The sequence below is a fragment of the Galeopterus variegatus genome, unplaced genomic scaffold, assembly GCF_000696425.1.
Source record: "Galeopterus variegatus unplaced genomic scaffold, G_variegatus-3.0.2 Scaffold4056, whole genome shotgun sequence".
NCBI classification, from domain to species: Eukaryota; Metazoa; Chordata; class Mammalia; order Dermoptera; family Cynocephalidae; genus Galeopterus; species Galeopterus variegatus.
Window position 1 is genome coordinate 145,707 of NW_007730167.1, and position 20,540 is coordinate 166,246.

The 20,540-nt window shown below is 39.4% G+C and overlaps 1 protein-coding gene and 1 pseudogene across 1 annotated transcript in view; one reads left to right on the forward strand and one right to left on the reverse strand.

The window, feature by feature from the left end:
* The window catches only part of LOC103602220 (exocyst complex component 4-like), a gene marked incomplete at its 3' end in the record, with an annotated part of 133,612 nt that extends 131,385 nt beyond the window's left edge, over nt 1-2,227 (reverse strand). Inside the window, exon 1 of the mRNA XM_008586632.1 lies at nt 2,181-2,227. Within this exon, the coding sequence (XP_008584854.1) occupies nt 2,181-2,227 (47 nt within the window). The remainder of the gene's footprint in view (nt 1-2,180) is intronic.
* Nucleotides 2,228-3,968: 1,741 nt separating this feature from the next.
* Nucleotides 3,969-20,540, forward strand: part of LOC103602221 — a 32,516-nt pseudogene continuing 15,944 nt past the window's right edge.

Sequence of the window (20,540 nt, forward strand, 5' to 3'; positions counted from 1 at the left end):
GCGCAGGAATAAACAGCACTGTGAAGACAGCAATAACACGTGTAGGAGAGCCACCTTCATGCTCGCTAATCACCTGACCCCACATGCCAGGCCTTCATCATCTGCCCTCACCATGTTAAAGTACCTGGTGGGCATTTGTCATGCAGGTCACCTGGCCAGGTGCCATGTAGCAATTCTTTTATTCATCTGGAGAAAAAATGGGCTTGATAACTTCAACCACAAGGCTGAGCTATTCTATTCCCCAAGATAATTTATGTAAGTTAAAACACTAGAAGGGAACAAAAGCATGAGATCAGCTTAAAAATTTTATATCTTGCTTTCAGACCTGAGAAGTTAAGCATGCTTGACACTTTGTAGTATTGTTATTAGAGAATAGAAGAAGATGCCTATCTGTTAGGTCCTCACACTGGGGGGAAAAGTTATAATTAGATGTCAACACTGTCAGCTACTTGGGTCATCTCAACTTTGAAAGCAATGACCAGGGGATCTCCATGAAATGTTTTCATGAACAGACTTCTTTTTGACTATTGTTCCTAAGACTGTGAGAACTTTTGAAACAAAAGAAAGAAAATCTTATCATCAGAGGACTTGAAAAATTCAGTGCAGAAATATTACTTAATAATTTGACTATTACTTAATACTGTCTTATGAGGACAAAAAAGAGACACTATCAAAAAAAATTTTATTCTTAGAGCTGTGAATCTTTCATTCACAGCATCATAAAGAGAACCAACGTGATTATTTCAGATCTTGATAGAGAAGCAAGACTCCCTTTCTTTTTGGTCAATTAATTCTCTAGGAGAAGATGCTGTTATAGAAATGCAGAAAGAATCAGAATAGATGGAAACTGGATCATCTAAGGATATATTCATTTTCAAATACACAAGCAATATATAAATCTACCTATCTAACTTAAATGTGATTTTAAAAAAATCCAAAAGAGATGACAAATAGACAATAATCATCATCATAATATTTGAAATTTGTTTTCAGAATTTGAGTCATTTTCATATTTATTATCTAATTTAATGCCACCAACATCATATAGTGCTATGGAGGGACTCTTACCTGGGCAAGTTATATGTTTGACTGTAAGTATAAATTTAGAGAGGGAGAAAAGAAGATAGGATGGATGAATGGCTGGGTGGCTGGATGAATGGATGGAAAAGTACATTCTAAAAAGCCATACGGCTAGTGGATTCACTAAGTTCTTGATATTTAACCTCTTCCTTTGAATGTGCATCATCTCCTTTAAATTGCTTTAACGAGATCAAGTAAGATGAAAAGGCAAAAAAAATCATCTCCAGATGAGTCCTATCTCTATGACTGTCTACAATTCTAGTCTATACCCTCTTCTCCTAGGTTATTCTGTCTCTGGGCTGGTCTTTTCCATGCCTATTTCACTACTCACCCTACATTTCACCACCAGATTAATTTGCATTAAAGATCTCTTTCACACTGATATTCCATTTCTCAAAAACTTTCAGTGGCTTCTACTTCTATCACATGAATCTCAAATTCTCTCTCTGGTTTTCACGGCCCTCCCATGATCTGGCCCCATTACTTTCCCATATTTCTACAGGATGCTTGTTTGCTTAGTATTTCTTGAGAATGCAAAATTATTTTTGCTCTGGACCTTTCGCTTATACTCTTCTACTCATTCAGAACACACCCCATTTCAGTGAGGTTTCAGAATGCCCACAGTTAATATATATAAAATCAAAATCTCAGCATGGGCTGAGAGAGGAAGGGCTATGTAATAAATATAATGAGGCATTCAGCCTGCCATTCCAATCAAGGAGAATATGTCCCAGGATAAGTAAGACAGAGAGACCCAAACCCAGATCCTCAATCAGACTCAGCTCCTGTCTGCCTTTATTGTGACTGTGTTATCTAGCATTTTAAAATATGTATTTTTTATGCAATATAATGCATCTATTCACAAGGTGAATACTTCTTTTGGAGATTAACCAAAAGGGGGGTTAAAAAAAAAAAAACAACTGGAGGAAAACCTAGCTGTACTGTATTTACCATGTTGAGAGACAGTAGTTCATCTCTGACTTGCTAAGCAATTTTTATGGGAAATCATGATGACATCCAATTTTCACCCTAGGTACAGGAGTAGGTCCTAACACCTACATATGACTGGAACTCTATGACACGGTCTGCCTCAACTTTACCTGTCTTTCAAAAGCTCAGCTTCGGGCTTATTGTCTCCAGCATACATTAAGCTCTCTCTTCCCTAGCTCTCATAGTGCAAGGGATGCAATTATGTGTTTATATTTCTCACTGTTCTCTGTTTTTTCTCATATAATTATCTATCCCCAATTATATTTTCATTTCTTTGAGTACAGGGATTGTGGGTTTTTTTTGTTGTTTTTTTGTTTTGTTTTGTTTTTATATTTCCCATGGTTCCTAACACAGTGTGCCATTCATATTAAGAACTCAATAGTATGATGTTTTGGCAACATGGTGTATAGCAGACAGCATGGGGTTGAGGTCAGACACGCCTGGGTTGGAATCTCAGCTCTCCCAGGTACTTAACTATGAAATCTCCTTGACTACCCAAGCTCCTAGTCTACAAGATGGGGAAATAATATTACTTTGCAGGGTTACTGCAAGGTTGGCAGTGAAGTATATATTGTAATAGTGCCTCACATTCACCTAGTGTATATAAGCACAGCGCCTGAAATATAGTAGCACTTGTTATATGGCAATACTTCTAATAATTCCTTTGTTCATTTATTTGTATATGTGCCAATCAAATTAATGATAGGATATTTGTATCATAAAAGTGATGTTACCACAGAGTCAGTCTCTTAAAGTAGGAATTCCCTCAAAGTTTTTAATGACTCATTTTACAATGATGAAGATCTTACTAACAATATTATATGTTTATATATTGGCTATAGTTCACAACACCTTTCAATGCATATTATCAGTATTCCATAACTTGCAAATAAGGAATGTTGAGGATTATTATCAGGCAAAGGAACCTGGCAGCACCTGGTTTCCTGGCGGTAACACTAACAAAAATACTCACAAATGTACTTTGGCCTTTGAAAGTGCTGGTCCCTCTGCCTAGCTGCTGTTCCTCCAGACAGTCATCCAACTCACTCTCTCACTTCAGTTGTGTGTGTGCAAATGTCACCTTCCTAACATCATTCTGTCTCCTTTCATTACCTTCTTTATCTTCACAGAACTTGTTGGTTACCTTCCATCTGCCTCACTGCAATGTATGTCCCATGAGGACTGTAGTGGATTGAATTATGTACCCCCAAAACTCACTGAAGCTTGAATTGTGTCCCCCAAGTTTTATGTATTAGAAACTTAGCCCTACTGTGATTGTTAAAAGGGTGGGAAAAACTATTATGGCAATTGTTGGGAAAATAGAATAGTTTGGTCAGGGCCCTCATGTCGGGTCCAGTTGGGTACGGTTTTAGCACATCCTTTGTAAGCAAATTGTGTGTGTGTGTGAGTGTGTGTGTGTGGAGTTAGTGCATATGTGCACCAATGTATTTTTTTAGTTTTGTTGCTATTCTTGTGTTCTTCAGAGAGAGAGAGAGAGAGANGAGAGAGAGAGAGAGAGAGAGAGAGAGAGAGAGAAAGAGAGAGAGAGATGAGAGAGAGAGAAGAGAGAGTTTTAGTGAAGCAGGCAGGTGGGCGTCTGTCTCAGGCATCCACCTGGTGCAGCCATGCTTTCCAACCTACAGCTTCCAAGGACCTTTTTGCCGGTTACCTAGCTCATAGACCTGCATGAAAGGGTCTGGTGACCCAGCCTGGCATGTGAGGGGTCTGGTGACCCAGCCTGGCATATGATGGGTTTGTGACCCAGTCTGTGAATGGGCTTGAGGGGTCTGGGAGCTCCAGCCCCAGCCCTAGCTCAACCATCAGCTCAGTCGGCAGGATTACTGGCAGGTAAAAGAGCCCAACAACTAATGAGGTCGCCTAGCTTTACAACTGGCGTCATGAACAGAATTAAGAGTGCTACAATTGGCAATGTTGACAGGATTCCAGGCATTAGCAGTAGTGCCACAGTAATCAAAAGGTGGAGCCTTGAAGAGGTGATTAGATTGTAGGACCGTGCTGTAGTGAATGGATTAAAAATGGTGGTCAGGGGTGTGGTTCTGAGGGCTTTAAAAGAAAAGGAGAGTCTCTCTCTCTCTCTCTCTCTGCTTCTACCATCTTGCAGTGTGAGACCCCTGTGTCGCTGTTGCCACCACCAGATAGACTTCGGACTTCTCAGCATCAGAAACTGTAAGCAATAAATTTCGTTTTGTTTATAAATCACCCAGTTCAGTGTATTTTGTTATAAGCAACAAAAACGGACTAATACAAGGACAGAGACTTCGAACTCACAGCTGTATACCTAGAACCTAGGGAAGTGCCTAGAACACTGCAGGTGATATTTCAATACTTGCCAAATAAATAGAAACTTGCTGGACTCCTGTCTAGTTCTCTCTATGACCTCCAAGGACTGGAGACTCCAGAAATCATATTGAGCAGGTTTATGACTCTTGCTGAACCGATTAGCGAATGAATGAAGACAATGTCTTTACTACTTTTTCCCCATCAGATCCATCCAGCCATAGTTGTTTAGAGAAGAATAAAGCTCAGAATCCATTTCTGGTTCCAAACCCTCATAGTTAGCCCATCCCATGTTTTTCCTGACCTCCAGTCATACCGGAAGTAAAATTAGAATCTGTGAAAGTAAGTGCTTATGCAACACTCCTCTAGACCTTGTCATCTTTCTTTAACGCCTCATTAAGATTGTTGTTTGATGATCACACCTGAAAAGTTAGAAAAGAGTACAAGTCTAATGACAATACTTGGGTAGACTAGCTTCAATATTTTTTGAATTATCATCTTTGCACATTCTTGCATGTGCAAATCCTGCAGCTCTCAATTTGGCCCCCTGTAAAAAGTAACATATGCTCACAATAAATCTTTAAAATGGCTCTATTAATAGAGTGGCTGTGGTGACAGTTTTATAAATGGGCCCATCTTTATGCAAACTGTGTTTTATTAGATTGCATTATAATGATTTGTAATAAGAATACAGAGATGAATTCTGAGAGAAGAAACTCCAAACGTTCCTAAGCCAGTCAGAGGTTTGAAAGTCCATGCATTCTGTTTGTTGGGCTGTGCATTCCGGGAACAACAGACATCATCAGATTAGTTTTGCTACAGTTGTATGCTTCTCTGCCTGTTTTTTTCCCAATCAGATAACACCAGTCTAATAACTGGCTTTGTGTCTGTCAATCCAATTACTTCCTATTTGGGATGTGCTGATACTCCATTAAATCCGGCAGACAGATGGCAGGGTCTTTCATTACTCTCCGAATGAATAATTAGCTTCCCAGGCACATAGCTGGGGAAGGAGCCATTCTATGAAGTCAGGTGCCTTCCAAATAAAACCAAAAACATAGATAACTAAAAATAATCTTGTTAACCCAATGTTATGTCAGTGCCACGCCTGTAATAGGCAAAGCCATCTAGTTAATCCTTCTGAACAGAGGAACCTTTCTAGGCAGACTTTATCAGGAGGAGTGTCCCTCTGGCCATATTCCCACTAGAGGAACCCTTTTCCCCATATATCTGATTGGTATCCACCCCAGGAAAAACACAGCCTCAGTCTGGGGTCCAAATGACATCACCTTGGGAAGGCAAAACAGTTCTTCCATCTTACCTGATCTCATTACAAAATTAAAAGAGAACAACACTGACTGAAATAAGCCACCTATGGAGAAAGTTAGGTAGAATTTAACCCAAAACTTTTAAGGCTAGATGACTGTATGTCTATAGTAAATTAAAGTGCAATCATAAGAATTTTAATAACGTTACCTTACAATTGTAAATCTTCATATTATGCTTAAATATAATTAGGAAAAAAGAATTAAAAGGAAGCCATCATGTCTTCCATATTCCCCACTCTATCTACCATTAACAATCAGCATTTAACAGGTGTTTCACAAACTTTCTGTGAATAAACTTAAGGATGTTTCAAAGTTGTTAAGAACAATGATGATAATTTTTAAGAAGAAAGATGTGATAAAGCAGGTGAGATTAATGCCCCCCAATACAGCTAGAGTTTACTCCTAAGAACTATGGTGGTTGATAGAAACACTTTTCTATCCTCCTTGAGTAGCTTTGTCACAGATGTCTCACTACATGGTCAATTTCTAATTAGTTATTTGGCATTTCATGTCTTCCATGGGAATGAAAAAGGCAAATTAATGTGGAGATAGCATGATGTATGGAATGAATATGGCCTGGGTCTGAAAAGGCCTAGATTCTGACCTCGCTGCACATTTGTAACTGTGTAACCTGGGCCTCAGTTTACTCACTCAATCCTCTAAGTACAGCCTCACATTCGATGGTTTAATATGGGATGCTGGCGTGATTTGGCCTTTTTCTCAGCTTTCCTAGTTGCTAAGAGTAATTCCCTCAGGCCCTTAAAGGGATCTGAAACATCACTGCTATCTCATTATGAATATTCATTCCCAAAGGCCACAAAAACTAATAAATTCCCAGCTTCAGGGAACAGAGGGTCAACATACAGCACTAAAAGCAGGGAGACATTAGTGTGCTGAACCACTAAAGTAGACGACTTTATAGCCCTTTGATGAGGATTATACTTTCATGGTTGTGGTTAGAGGGAAAAAGGGACCCATTAACCATCATTCTCTCTTTTCTAAGTGTCTTCATTCCTTATTTATTGAGGGTAATAGTTATAGTCAACAATGGTTATATATGAACTTGCTTGTGGGATACCTAATTTTTTTAAGAAGGTTCTTTGAATACATAGTCTCTTCAACTTAATATTTAGGAAAGCATGCAAAATAAGTAGTTTATTTGAAAAACAGTGATTAGACGGGGAAATGCTCACTCATTGGGGCCAAAGTGTGCTGCTACTGAAGAGAAAGTGAACAGTGGCAGTTGGCTGTGACACATAGAGGCCATTATCTGCAGCCTGGACAGCTTCCAAGGAAACTAATATAACGATTGAAGGAACATCTGGGCTGAAAGAATTGAAACCTGAATGAATTGAATTGAAAGTAGTGATCTCAGGTGCTAAGGGACAGAATAGGCTAGTAACTAAAGTTCAAAATCGGGAAAAAAGGTAATTTAATTTCAAGATTTCAGAAACCCTGAAAACTAAGGAAGAACTCCAAATGTAGAAGAAGTAGGTTCTGCCCCTGGGCTCACTGAGTAAGCCACGCAGCTTCAGTGTCACTAGTACAGTTGACAAGGAGCCAGGCTGCTAGTGGCCTTCCTAAGTAACCCACCATTTAAACCAGGAGACACTTAGCCTATGACTCATCTGGACAGCAAAGATGGAAATGTCACCCTAATTACTGAAGCCTCCTGAGTGTATATAATAAGGGATCTCTAAAGAGTTATTTTTTCATTTGGGGGTCAAGAACAGTAGAAGCTTCACAAAGGGCATCTGAAAAGTTGACTGCAGAAACTGGACAGTGGAAGAAAAACCCAAACCACTCAGTATAAAAATAATGAACTAGACATATGAGGAGAAAATGGTTTTCCATGTTCAAGGTCCTCAACTCTAACTCTTCAGTTCTCACTGTATCATGAGAGCATATAGAGGAAAAGACCTCCAAAATGCAAGGGGGGCATTTTCACTCTCAGATGGGTGATGTGAGGCTGAACGTCCTTCTGGAGTTGTATACTTGAGACCCACAATTCACAAGTTCTGTGAGCTACCTGATAAATACAGTTACGATGAACAGAGTTCTAGTGCTTCTGTGAGAGTCTCTTCAAATCACTAGAATTAACAGCAGCCCTGAAGGTGGTAAAACGAGGTGAGAGGGCTCCCAGCTCACGCTGTTCTTTGCAGATTCAGAGGCCTCACTTCTACTAAATGTCTTCATTTGCTAACTGAACACATTAGGCTTGCTTTCCCAGTAATCCGCTCATTTTCACAGGTAAAGAAAATGCGTGGAAGGTAATGGGGAGAATGCCTCAAAAAACCAAGGTGACCGTCCACATTCACCTTCCTTTCTCGCAGCAGTGTTGCCGACGTTCTGAACGTGCAGAGCACCCTGGGAAGATGCCCCACTGGGTGATCCTCTCTGTACTAATGAGGCTCCAAACCCACTCAGACAACCTAAAGTTGACTGCTCTTTTCTATTACTTTATACCTTCTCTGGAAGAACTATAAATTCATACACTTTTTCCATTTTCATACACTTTTTTTAGAACACTAAAATTGCCTTAGTTTTTACAGTTCATTTCCATTTTGGGATAAAAATGCACATTTGACAATAGCTCCACTCATGTCTTCATTGTAGCATGGTAATTTAGATTTCTGCTCCTTGTGAACAATTTTCTTCTGCAGCAGGTTTCTTTTCCATATTTTAAAAAATGAAAATGCCTAGTTGTAAATAAAGTAATCACATTCCATGGACATATGAAAAGTGCCTTTGGGGGCATTTTAAGTGATAAAACAGTATGGGTTGTCTAGCGCTGCTCTGAATAGAAGCATATTTGAAAGCTCATCGATTCTGAAAGGAGCATCCAAAGCCATGGAAGGAACAGGAGGACTGGCTGTAGATCCCCTAAACCAAGATCCTTAACCTGGGGTCTGTGGATTGCCTGAGGCCGTGAGTAAAACTGCATGGGCACAGACATACAGGTGTTTCTCCAGGGTCCACAGCTCTCATCAGATGCTCAAAGGTGCTGTAACTTTCAAAACTTCCTTAAACCACAAAATTCCCTTAAAAAGAGTCTTATCTGCATGTAAAAAAAATTAACTACAGAGGTAAGTTTTATTTAGAGTCATAGATGTTTGATGTATAAATAATAGATAACATTTTTATTTCATAAAGATCAAACATCTAAATGAACCTGATCTGTTTCAGATAATATAGTTTATGGTGGGAAGACCACGGATCAACAGCTTTGGATTCTAATCTTGATTTTGCCATCACCTGCTGCTCAACTTGGAGCAAGAAACTTTACCTCTCTGGGCCCTAGTTTGAAATTGTTCAAAATAGTTTACACACCAAAAACTTATTTTATTAATTCACTCTTGTGGAGATTTTATTTTGAAATATTTTTACTAACCAAACTGCATTTATTTTTATTTATTTATTTATTTTTTTGGTCTTTTTCGTGACCGGTAAGGGAATCGCAACCCTTGGTGTGGTGTCGCCTACACCGCGCTCAGCCAGTGAGCGCACCGGCCATTCCTATATAGGATCCGAACCCGCGGTGGGAGCATCACTGCGCTCGCAGCGCCGCACTCGCCCGAGTGTGCCACGGGGCTGGCCCCAAACTGCATTTATTAAACAAGAATTTATTTCTCCTTTTTCAAGAAAATTAATCCAAGTTTATATAACTGCTAAAAGAACTTCTGATTAGTTCTTACTCCACCCATTTGTCCAACCATCCAATCAACAAATATTAAAGTTCCTATCATATATGAGGCCCTATTTGTGGGAGCAATGGACACAGAACTGAGCTAGTCAGACTCAGCCCTACTTCTGTGGAGCATGCAGTAAGTGCTACACCTTGAGCTGATATAACTCCAGGCAAAAGACAAATAAAATATTTGTAACTCTGCAGCTCTATCATGAGTGCATTCATAATCCTGAATAAACTGAAATAACTTGTGAGCTTCATTACCAACTTCACAGACTTCTAGGACTTGGGCACCCTGTACAGGTAGCTGCTGAATGAGATCAACTGGCAGCTTCCTTCTAGTTCTAAATGTTAAGAACATTTTCCATTTTCAGTGGAGAAGAGAGAATCCATAGTTCAGTGCCAGTCCCTAATATCCAGCTCTAATAAAAATGATACTTCAATGATTAAAACATTCTACATCCCCCATCTATATAAATGTCTTCATTCACTAAAACCTAATTATGCCTACAACTAGATATTTATACTGATAATTCAATCGATGTAATGTACATCTCCCTCCATGCTTCAGAGAGTTGAGTTTAAATGCCTTTTTTGATTACTAATTATTTTCTAAGTGAGTTTAATGCTTGTGAAAGCTATTGGGACCACATGCCTGGGAATGAATATTCTCTGTTTATTTGACAAGCAGGTTCCGGAAAGCCCCCAGCAGCATGCAGCATGAAACTCGACCTGCAAATCTCAATCTGGGAAGGCTTGTTTTATGCAACTGAGAATATTTCAGTCGTGATACCTTCCCTTCGGTTACTGGCTGGTTGTAAATCTTAAATAGGAGGACAATGTAGTCCTAGTACTAGGAGATAAATTATATGAAGAATTTGCCTAATCATTTATTTCAAATGGAATGCATATGGCCACCCATAAAATACAAATTGTGTGAAACGGGGCTAACGTGAACTTGTGATAGAAGCAAACAGCTTCCACATATTTTCTACCAATTGTCTGAGTTCTATTACTCTGGTGCAATTTGAGGTGTTATGGTAATCACCCCCACAGTTCTAGGAAATCGAATCGCATTTTTGCATCACTTGTTTCAGCCTACTCAGTGCTTAGCAACATGTAAGTGCCCCCAGTGGGATGGGCAGAGACTCATTAAAGCTTTAGGACTATTAAGCAATCTCAGGTGAAGACATCTCTCAGACTTTTCCAGTGAAAATCAATTCATCAAATCCCTTTCCCGCCTACATTCTATTGCATGCTCTATTGCCCCTAAAAAAGCTTGATTCTCCTGCAGCTGGGCGAACTGCAGTTCACTCAGCAACCACTGACTCAATTGACCATACTGCACACTGTGAAGGAGCCTGATTCTCATCTCTGTGGGGACGATCAAGTTGTGTTAGTTGTGTGCTCATTATTTACGAGGCTGGAGCAGCTTCTGACTCCCTTAGGAGCTGCCTAACACTAATGGCGTCAGGTTTGTTACATGAGAATATATATTTTATCTAATTATGTGGTCAGTGGGCTGAAGAGCTCCCTATCCAGAAAAAGTGGCAAGTCCTTGGACACTTTAAACCAGATGATCAATATGTTGACTACATCCAAGATGGAGAGTTAGAAAATAAGACAAATATAATGTGGGTGTGATGGTTAAAATGCACAACTTATGCATAAAGTCTATCATTTCTTTTAGTAACAGTGTATTCGTAGAAGCTAAAATGGAAAGGAGAAAATCTTTTCCTGTCCTACCCCACAACCCAAACCAAAACAACAACTTCCCTTTGAAAGGGACAGACTTGGACTGATTAGTATACCTGCAATTATTATAACAGTAACACAATCTCATAACCAAACGCAGTAACTGAGGTGTAGAGGTTTAAAATCTGACCAAGGATATACCAAGGGTTGATGCTGGGCCTGCCCATGGCTCTCACATTTTCTCCCAGTCTCCTTTCTAGCTCATCACACTGCTTTTGTTTCACCCTCCAATGGGAATCCCACATCATTAGTGTGAAATTATATTAGGAAATTTGCTGGAAATCAACAATAGAATATATTGGCAAAAGCAAAATATGTGCCTTTTTGTGCTGGGGAAGGGGAGGGAGAAGTGGCATAAAACTGAATACACATCAACAAAATGCAAAGTGGCACAAATGGAGAGCTTTAACACTTTTCTCAACCTAGCGTTCCAGAACTGTTCAGATCAAGAATAAACTCCTAAAGCTTTCATCACATTTTTGGAATAGATGCTGGTCCAGAAAACTCTCTAACCCATGCTTTTCTTTCCTTCTTTCCCTGCTTTATAGGCCATGGCAAAGAACTTGAACTTTACCCTGACAGAGTGCCACGATCTGCCCTGTGTTTTAACAGAATCACTCTGGCTGCCATGTGGAAACAAGACTACAAAGGGCAGGAAAAGTAGTAATCGCATCAGCTAAGAGCTACTGCGACAGCGTAGATGAGAGATGACAGGGCCTGGGTGAGCGTGGCAGCAGTGAAGAAAGTGTTAAGTAGTTAGATTCTCTGTACAGTCTGAAGGTAGAGCACACAAGATGTGGTGCTCAATACGGTACCTGACAGAAGATGCTCAGCAAATGTTACTTTTCATTACTGTTGTCATTCATGAATCCTTTGTCTTTTATGCCTAAAGCACTTTCCATCTATATACTGACCATTTGCAATTTATTTACAACCTTGAAGTATAATTTTAACTACTTTTGTATTTATGTCTTATCTCGTCAACTAAACTGTAAGCTATTTAAATTCAGAAACTGGTTCAACTTCCTTATATTTTCCACAATTCAAGCACAATATCCTGAGCATAGCAGATGCTGAAAACATATCAGTGGACTAAAAATACATCTTGACAGAGCAAAAAAGAATATAGGTCTTTCATCTTTTGGACTTTCTTCTGTTTGCCTGAATATTAGGAGGGAAATCTAATATAAGATACATAAACCATAATAGCCAGGGTAATGAAGTCATCACTGTTGGATCTTCCATGGCCTTCTGTTGGATAGGGGAAAAGTACAAACAATTGAATAAAAATGTAAAATAACACAGACCTTCGTTGTGGCCTTAAGCCTGAGGAAAAATGTTTTTCTAGACATAGTGTTTTAAACTTCTCAAGTACTGAGTATGCTTTGAGAGCTTTCATTACATTTCTGGAATGGATGCTGACCTAGAAAACTCTGTGACACCTGCTTTTTCATGCACTAAATTCTCCTCTGGGCCTTTCATTAGCTCTGGTTCCAACAACATGGATACTTTTTGGATGGCACACCCAGCGCCCTTCTCAGAGAAGGATCCATAACCCCCAGAAGGGTAAACTCTTTGAAGCCATTTTTTCTGCTGCACAGTCCTGTCTTTGCTCTAGTTGATTTCTACAGTGTCAAGAGATACCTGGCCAAAGTAAGAGACCTGAGACTTAGGAGTTCATAACAACTGGGTCATATAACGGAAGCAGTACAGAGAGGAGACTCACACTCTCCTCTTGCTAAGGTCCCCAGAGCTGCCCTCATTTCTGTCCTTCCAAAAGGTTGGGTTCTAAGAGACATTCAAGTGTCCTTCCAAAAAATTACCTTCTTTTTGCTTAAAATTCCCTTTTTCCTTTTATTTACAAATTTAAAAACCCTTTATTGATGTATTTGGTATATTGAAAAGAAGTTGAATGTGAAATGAGACTTTTTAGTATTTCTAAAGTAAAACCAAGAATATAAAACAAGTGTCTACTTCTGCCTTCCACCTCTTCCTATGCCCTCAGTTTGGTGATGGGAAATAATGGCATTCTTACGTGCTGAGGATAAAAGGAGCCGGGCAGATAGAGAAAGTAAGCAAATGCTTAGGAAAGAAGGAGGGAGTATGGAATGGTTTTGGTCCAAGTCATCCCAGTTCCTCCCTGTCTTATCGCTCTATCTCTTATTACACAGTAATCAAAAGATTAAAGTCCTAGATTATGATACATGTAATAAGCCAGACACACATAGGAAGAAAGAAAATCAATTGAAAAAATTCCTCAATTTTATGGAAGTGTCAAAGAAAACGGTTACTGAAAAAGCTAAGACTTTATCAAATGGTTGCACTGTTATGTTTTATATTTAGAAGGGAGAATCACAACTGATAACTGAAGAATATTAATGTACAAGCAAGAAGACTTTAATTCTAGAAATTACCCACTTAGCCAAATAGGCTTGGGGGACATAATTTACGCTATTATTCCAATAGTTGTGGAACTTTGGGGCTGATAAACAGAGGTTCTTTTCTCCAGACCTACTTTCTCTATGTGCAGTAACCTGAGAGATGGCTAACTAGGATTGGGAATATGATAACTGTTGATTTAACATAGTGAAGTCAGTTGGCTATATGGGAACTGAATTCATGGCCTTGGTCTCATTTAAATCATGCTCTAATTAACTACAATATTCTGTTCTGCAGTCATGTAGCTCCAGACATCTTCTGGGGGGCTTGGAATAGAAAAGCTGTCAGGAGTAAAAGACAGCAGCCAAGCAGTTAACTGCATTTGGGAAAGCAAAAGAAAAAATGTTTAATGCCTTCTTTTCTTAAACGTTAGCCTGAGTGCAGCTGTGATTCTTGAACAGCTTGTTCTGAACCACATGGCCTTCCAGCCTCCCAATCTTCCCACTATGTTCCATGCTCAACTGGCTTTCAACAGCCTTCCTGAAGCAACTATTCAGCATACTAAACTTGGGATTCTTTAACACCAAGTAACACTTTTCTGTCTTTAATGGGATAATTTAGCCTTCTGACTTTCACAGCAGATGCATTTAAGACTCAGTGATGTCATTTAATTACAGACTCTGAAGAAATCTGAAAGCAATCATTATAACTAGCCTGTGCTGTCAGCTCCCTGATGGAGCCCACCAGCAATGCCATACACGAGAAGAATGGACTCCAGGGAGGAAGAAAGAAGAGAAAAAGACACAGGTCAGGGCCTGTGCTCCATTCCCTGAATATTGATGTCCAGGGTTCTCCATAAATCACCTAGTTAAATGAAGATAAAACTCAGAGAGGCAGACTGAGGGTCCAAATTAAAAGGCAAATAAATGATAGGGTCAATATACCTACTGAATAATTATTAAGGTGTATTTTCTCAATTAGAGTGATCAAATTAAGATATTAAAGGTGCATTTTTCTGTCCTCTTAATGGTGTCTTGAAGTCTTAACCACTAGAGTTCAATTACTGCTATGCACCATTACAAGCTCTTCCACTTGACCTTTGCTGAGTAAGAGATGATGATGATGAAGACAAAAAATATGAGCAAAGAGAAGCCTATGTGTTAATCAAATGAGAAAGCACTAAGAAAAAAAATTAAGTGGCATAATTATAATTTTTATTGATTTGAATTATTAATATAATTATTACTAATATCATCATTCAAAATGGAAGAATAGATAAAATGGATGTTCTAAAACCAATGGTTTCTATTCTTTAAGAGCATAAGGATGGGAGTGTGAAGAATTTATCACATTCATAAGTTGTCCAAAGAAAGCAAATTAGCCACATCAAAAATATACATACATATCCTCTACTGCATCAAACTTTCTCTTCATGCCATCAACTCAGGGTCTGAGCAATTAAACTGAACAGTTTAGCAAAATTCAAAAGCATCATAGCCCAAGTCCTACCTTCTTTACTGAGAACATGTGTATCCAGTACACTCTAAGGAAGAAAGAATTAAGCTAACTTTGTTAAGTCTGTCAAAGTCTAAATTTTCCTCCCTTCTAAATCATTCACAGTTTTTTAAAACTACCTACAAGCAATGATCCCGTATACTAACTCTCTACTCAGTTCACTGAATGCACACTTTATTACACCACTTAAATGTAACAGAGATCAAGTGCATAAAGATGGATGAGTAATTTGGCATGGTGAATGAGATGAACATTCTGGCCCTCTGCCACTAGGAATCATATAAAATTCATTGTTCATAAAAGCAGTTATGTCCTAAGGGAACTGCAAATAGGATGATGGCCAAGGCCACGGCTCGATATCATGATGTCACACTCAGCAGTGCTTCATATGCAAGCATCAAAGCACACATGGGTATAAGACAATAACCCACTCTTCCCACAATCAACCACAGCCAACCCCTGGTCTCTGGATATGCCCACCTAGAGCTGGTCTTGGCAGCATATGCAGCAATGAGACTTAAGGATGTGATGACGATGTCGACATTCTTAAGTCTCCCACTGCTGGGGAGGGGCTAAAAACATTAAGTTTTCAAGGGATGCAAAGGTTCATATTCGTGGCAGAGGATACAAATTACAAAAGTTTCTTTAAAAAATCATTTATTGAATGCTACTATATGCCAGGCATTATATGAAATGCTATATAAATTTTATTACTACTCTTCATAATACTGCTAAGAGATAAACATTATCCCCATTTAAAGATGAGGCACAGTGAGGTTAAGTAACCTGTCTAAAAAAAAGTCATCAAGACGGCAGAATAGACAGTCCTAGCAACACTCTCCCACATGTCCAATCAATTTACAACTATTAAAAAGCAAAGACTGCCAAACTAGGACTGCTGGAGCTTGAGGGAATAGGAAGAGACACTCATTGAGCTTGTGAAGGCAGGAGAAGCCACAGTGAGAGAAAGAAGGGACGACTCTGACCATTTTGAGGCCTGGCTGATTCAGGGCTGGCCTGGTAAGGGGCAGAAAGAAACTGTAGCACACAGAGCAAAGACTGACAAAAGCCACAGCTGTGCTCTTTGTGTAAAGTTATCTGGAGTCTTCAAGGGAGAAGAGGTCCTTGAAACACACGATACTAGCCTCTGGTGAGACCATGGGCAGGGTGCCTATTGACCCACATAGGAACGAGGGGCCACAGCTAACCAAAGAAAAACAAATAAACTGCAGAGGCCAGTGAATCATCATGAGGGACCCATGTACACCCTGCCCCATGAGAAGCATTTGGAGTATGGGGGGAGGTTGGCGCAGCAGGGGGACACTGGGGCACAGCCTGGGCAGCTGATCTGCATTCTGATGAGCACAGGACCACTCAGTGGAGACTGGGTCAGGGAGACAGAACTCCAAGGTGTGAAGTTTGCTGCAAAGACTCAGTTCCAGGCCAGAATTTCCAAATGGCCCAGGTATAGCTGACCTCACAAGACCCCAAAGTAATTAAAAGGCCAACAATTAAAATATGAGCCACACTAAAAGCCTTCCCCAGAGAATCAGCAGCAAAGCAGCAATTTAGCTCAACCAGAGGGATCAAGTGCTGGTCTCCACAGGAAGTTCCCCCAATTTTGGAATTAACCAAGGGACAACAAATTAGTTCCAGTGCAGAGACAAAGCTCTGATATTAAACAGTAAAGGCCTAACACCACCAAAGAACACCTACAAAATCTAGAAGAGGTAGCAGACTCCTCAAATGCCCAGGCATCAATGTGAAGACACACAGATCAAGAAAGAACAGAGAAATATGACACCATCAGAGGAAACAAACCAAGAACCAGCAATGCACCCAGAGGAACAATGGATTTACAAAATTTCAGAGAATTCAGAATAACCCTCTTAGGATGTTCAGGGAGTCAAAAGAAAATACGGACAGAAAATTGACATCTGAAAACAATCCAGGAGCAGAATGAGAAACTTAAAACAAAGGAATTTAATCAATTAAAAAGAACCCAGTAGAAATTCCAGAAATAAAGAATAAATTATCTGAACTGAAAAACTCAACAGAAAACTCCAACAGCAGACTTAACCAAACTGAGAAAAGAATTAGTGAGCTCAAAGACAAAAACATACAGAATTATCAAATCAGAAGAACAAAAGGAAAAATAAGGAAAAATGAAACAGAAATACTACAAGTACAGGACTCCCTCAAGCGAAATAACCTCTGCATAATTGGCACACCCAAAGGAGAGGAAAAAGGAAGAGATGTAGAGAGCGTATTCAAGCACGGAGAAAGATGACAGCCTCCAGGTACAGGAAGGTCAGAGGTCGCCACTCAAATTCTATCCAGGAGGAACACCTCAAGGCACATCACAATCAAATTATCAAAAACCAGAGACAAGGAAAGGATATAGAAAGCAGCAAGAGAAAAGAAACACAGAACATTCAAAGGAGCCCCAAACTGTCTCTCAGCAGATTTCTCAGTAGAAACCCTACAGGCTAGAAGAGAATCGGATGATATATTCAGGGTGCTGAGGAAAAAGACTGTCAGCCAAGAATTCTGTATCCAGTACAATTAACCTTCAAATGTGAAGGAGAAATAAAGTCTTTCCCGGATGAATAAAAGCTAAGGGAATTCACCAACACTAGGCCTGACTTACAAGAAATGCTGAAGAGAGTTCTTCACTGAAAGAAAACAATGCTAAGGAGCAGCAAGAAAACATTTGAAGATATTTAACTCATTAGTAAAGTAAGTTCACAGACAAACTCAGGATAATCCAATGTCATAAGGGTGGAGAATAAAAAACTTACATCCTTAGTATGAAGACTAAAGGACAAACCTAACAAGACAACAACAAATACAACAACTGTATAAGAGATGGGCAATATTAAAAGATGTAACCTGAAACAACAAAATATCAAAAAGTATGGAGGAATGATGCCAAAGAATAGAGTTGGCCTTGGTTCTTCCTTTCTTCTTAGATATCGAAGTTATTCGTTTAAAATAATCTGTTATAAATATAAGAGGGGGCTGAACCCGTGGCTCACTCAGGAGAGTGTGGCACTGGGAGCTCAGCAGCACTGGGAGTGCCAAGGCCGTGGGTTCAGATCCTATATAGGGATGGCCAGTGCGCTCACTGGCTGAGCGCGGTGCGGGCAACACCAAGCCAAGGGTTCCAATCCCCTTACCGGTCAAAAAAAGAAAAAAAAGAAAAAGAAATATAAGAGGTTTTTTGTAAGGCTCATAGTAACACAAAAACTTATACGAGACATAATAAAAATAAGTAGTGAGAAATCAAAATACACTGGTAGAGAAAACCACTCAATTGCAAAGGAAGACGGTAAGATCAGGAAATATAAGAGGTTTTTTGTAAGGCTCATAGTAACACAAAAACTTATACGAGACATAATAAAAATAAGTAGCGAGAAATCAAAATACACTGGTAGAGAAAACCACTCAATTGCAAAGGAAGACGGTAAGATCAGAAAAAAGAAAAAAAGGATCCACAAAACAACTAGGAAAAAAAGTAACAAAATGGCAGTAGCAAGTCCCTATATATCAATAATAACTCTAAATATAACTTACAGCCAATTTACACTTAGCAGCCAGCTGATTTTACAACACACACAGCCAACTGATTTTTGAGAAAGGTGCCAAGAATATACAGTGAGGAAAGGACAGCCTCTTCAGTAAATGGTGCTGTGGATGGCCACATGCAGGAGATTGAAACTAGACCCCTATTTCTCGCCATACACAAAAATCAACTCAAAATGAATTAAAGACATAAATTTAAGGCCCACAACTATGAAACTACTAAAAGAAAACATAAGGGAAATGCTACACAAAATGGGAGTGGGCAGCGCTTTTTTGAACGAGACCACAAATGCACAGGCAATTAAAGCAAAAATATATAAATGGGACTGCATCAAACTGAAAAGCTTCTGCACAGTAAGGGACACTATCAACAAAGTGAAGAGACACCTACAGAATGGGAGAAAGTGTTTGCAAACTACACATCAGACAAAGGGCTAATATTCAGAATACATAAGGAACTCAAACAACTCAACAGCAAACAAACAACCCACCCAATTAAAAAATGGGCAAAAGACCTGAATAGACATTTCTCAAAAGAAGACAAATAGCCAACAGGCACATGAAAAAACGCTCAACATCACTAATTATCAGGAAAATGTACATTAAAACCACAATGAGATACCATCCCACTCCAGTTACTGGCTATTATCAACAAGACAGAAAATAAATGCTGGCGAGGATGCGGAGGAAAGGGAACCCTCCCACACTGTTGCTATGAATGTAAATTGGTACAACCACTGTAGAAAACAGTATGGAGGTCCCTAAGAGAACTAAAAATAGATCTACCTTACAACCCAACTGTCCTGCTACTGGGTATATACCCAAAGGAAATGAAATCAATATGTCGAAAACACACCTGCACTCCCATGTTCATCACAAGGCTATTCAGAATAGCCAAGAGATGGAATCAACCTAAATGTTCATCAAAGGATGAATGGATTAAAAAAAAAAACCTGTGGTATATATAAATACACACACACACTCAATGGAACACTATTCAGCTATAAAAAAGAATAATATCCTATCATTTGCAGCAACATGGATAGAACTGGAAACCATCACGTAAAATGAAGTAAGTTAGGCACAGAAGGAGAAATACCACATGGTCTTAGTCATATGTGCAATCTAAAAAAAAAAGAAGCAGTTTTCACAGAAGTAGAGAGTAGAATAATAGTTACTAGAGGCTGGGAGGGAAGGGGGTTTGGGGACGGGAGAAGGGCTAGACTAATGGGTACAAAACTATGCTAAGTGAACCACCGTGCAGTATATGCACATACTGAAACACATCGTACCCCACGAAAATAAATATAGATAAAATTGAAATAAAAAGTAACTTGTCCAAAGTCACCAGGCAAATAAATGGCATAGCTGGGATTCAATCCCTAGTCTGTCATGATATTTGGGTCTTTCCACACTGTCACATGCTTTCCAATGGCTTGGGCCGGTGACCAGGGCAGAATCTACCATTGGGTGGCCTTGAAGCCAGACGGCATGTCTTTGGAGACTTATTTTGTCTTTCTGCATACTCCACACAATATTATCAGCCCTTGATATCACACTCCTCTCCCCACATGCACAGTATTACTGTAGTTATGTATCAAGGTCCTGGGAACATATAATCTAAGGTGACAGTCATTCTTGGCATTTATTTAACCAGATTTTATCTGCAAAAGAAAGTGTTTCAGGGGACCCATTAATGTGTGATTTGCTCCCAGCTCCACTTCTACTATGGATGTTGCTGCAAAGAAGTCTCCCATGTCAGGGTCATTTTTCTGTCCTTATTTGAAACTTATCCTTTGACCAGCTTTCAGCCTGCCTGATCTGAGTCTCATCTGTTCAGGCAGATTATTGTAGAAGAGACTCGCCTAGTGAAATCAACACTCAGGGAGCCTAACTTCTAATTGAATTTTGCATCATTTTGA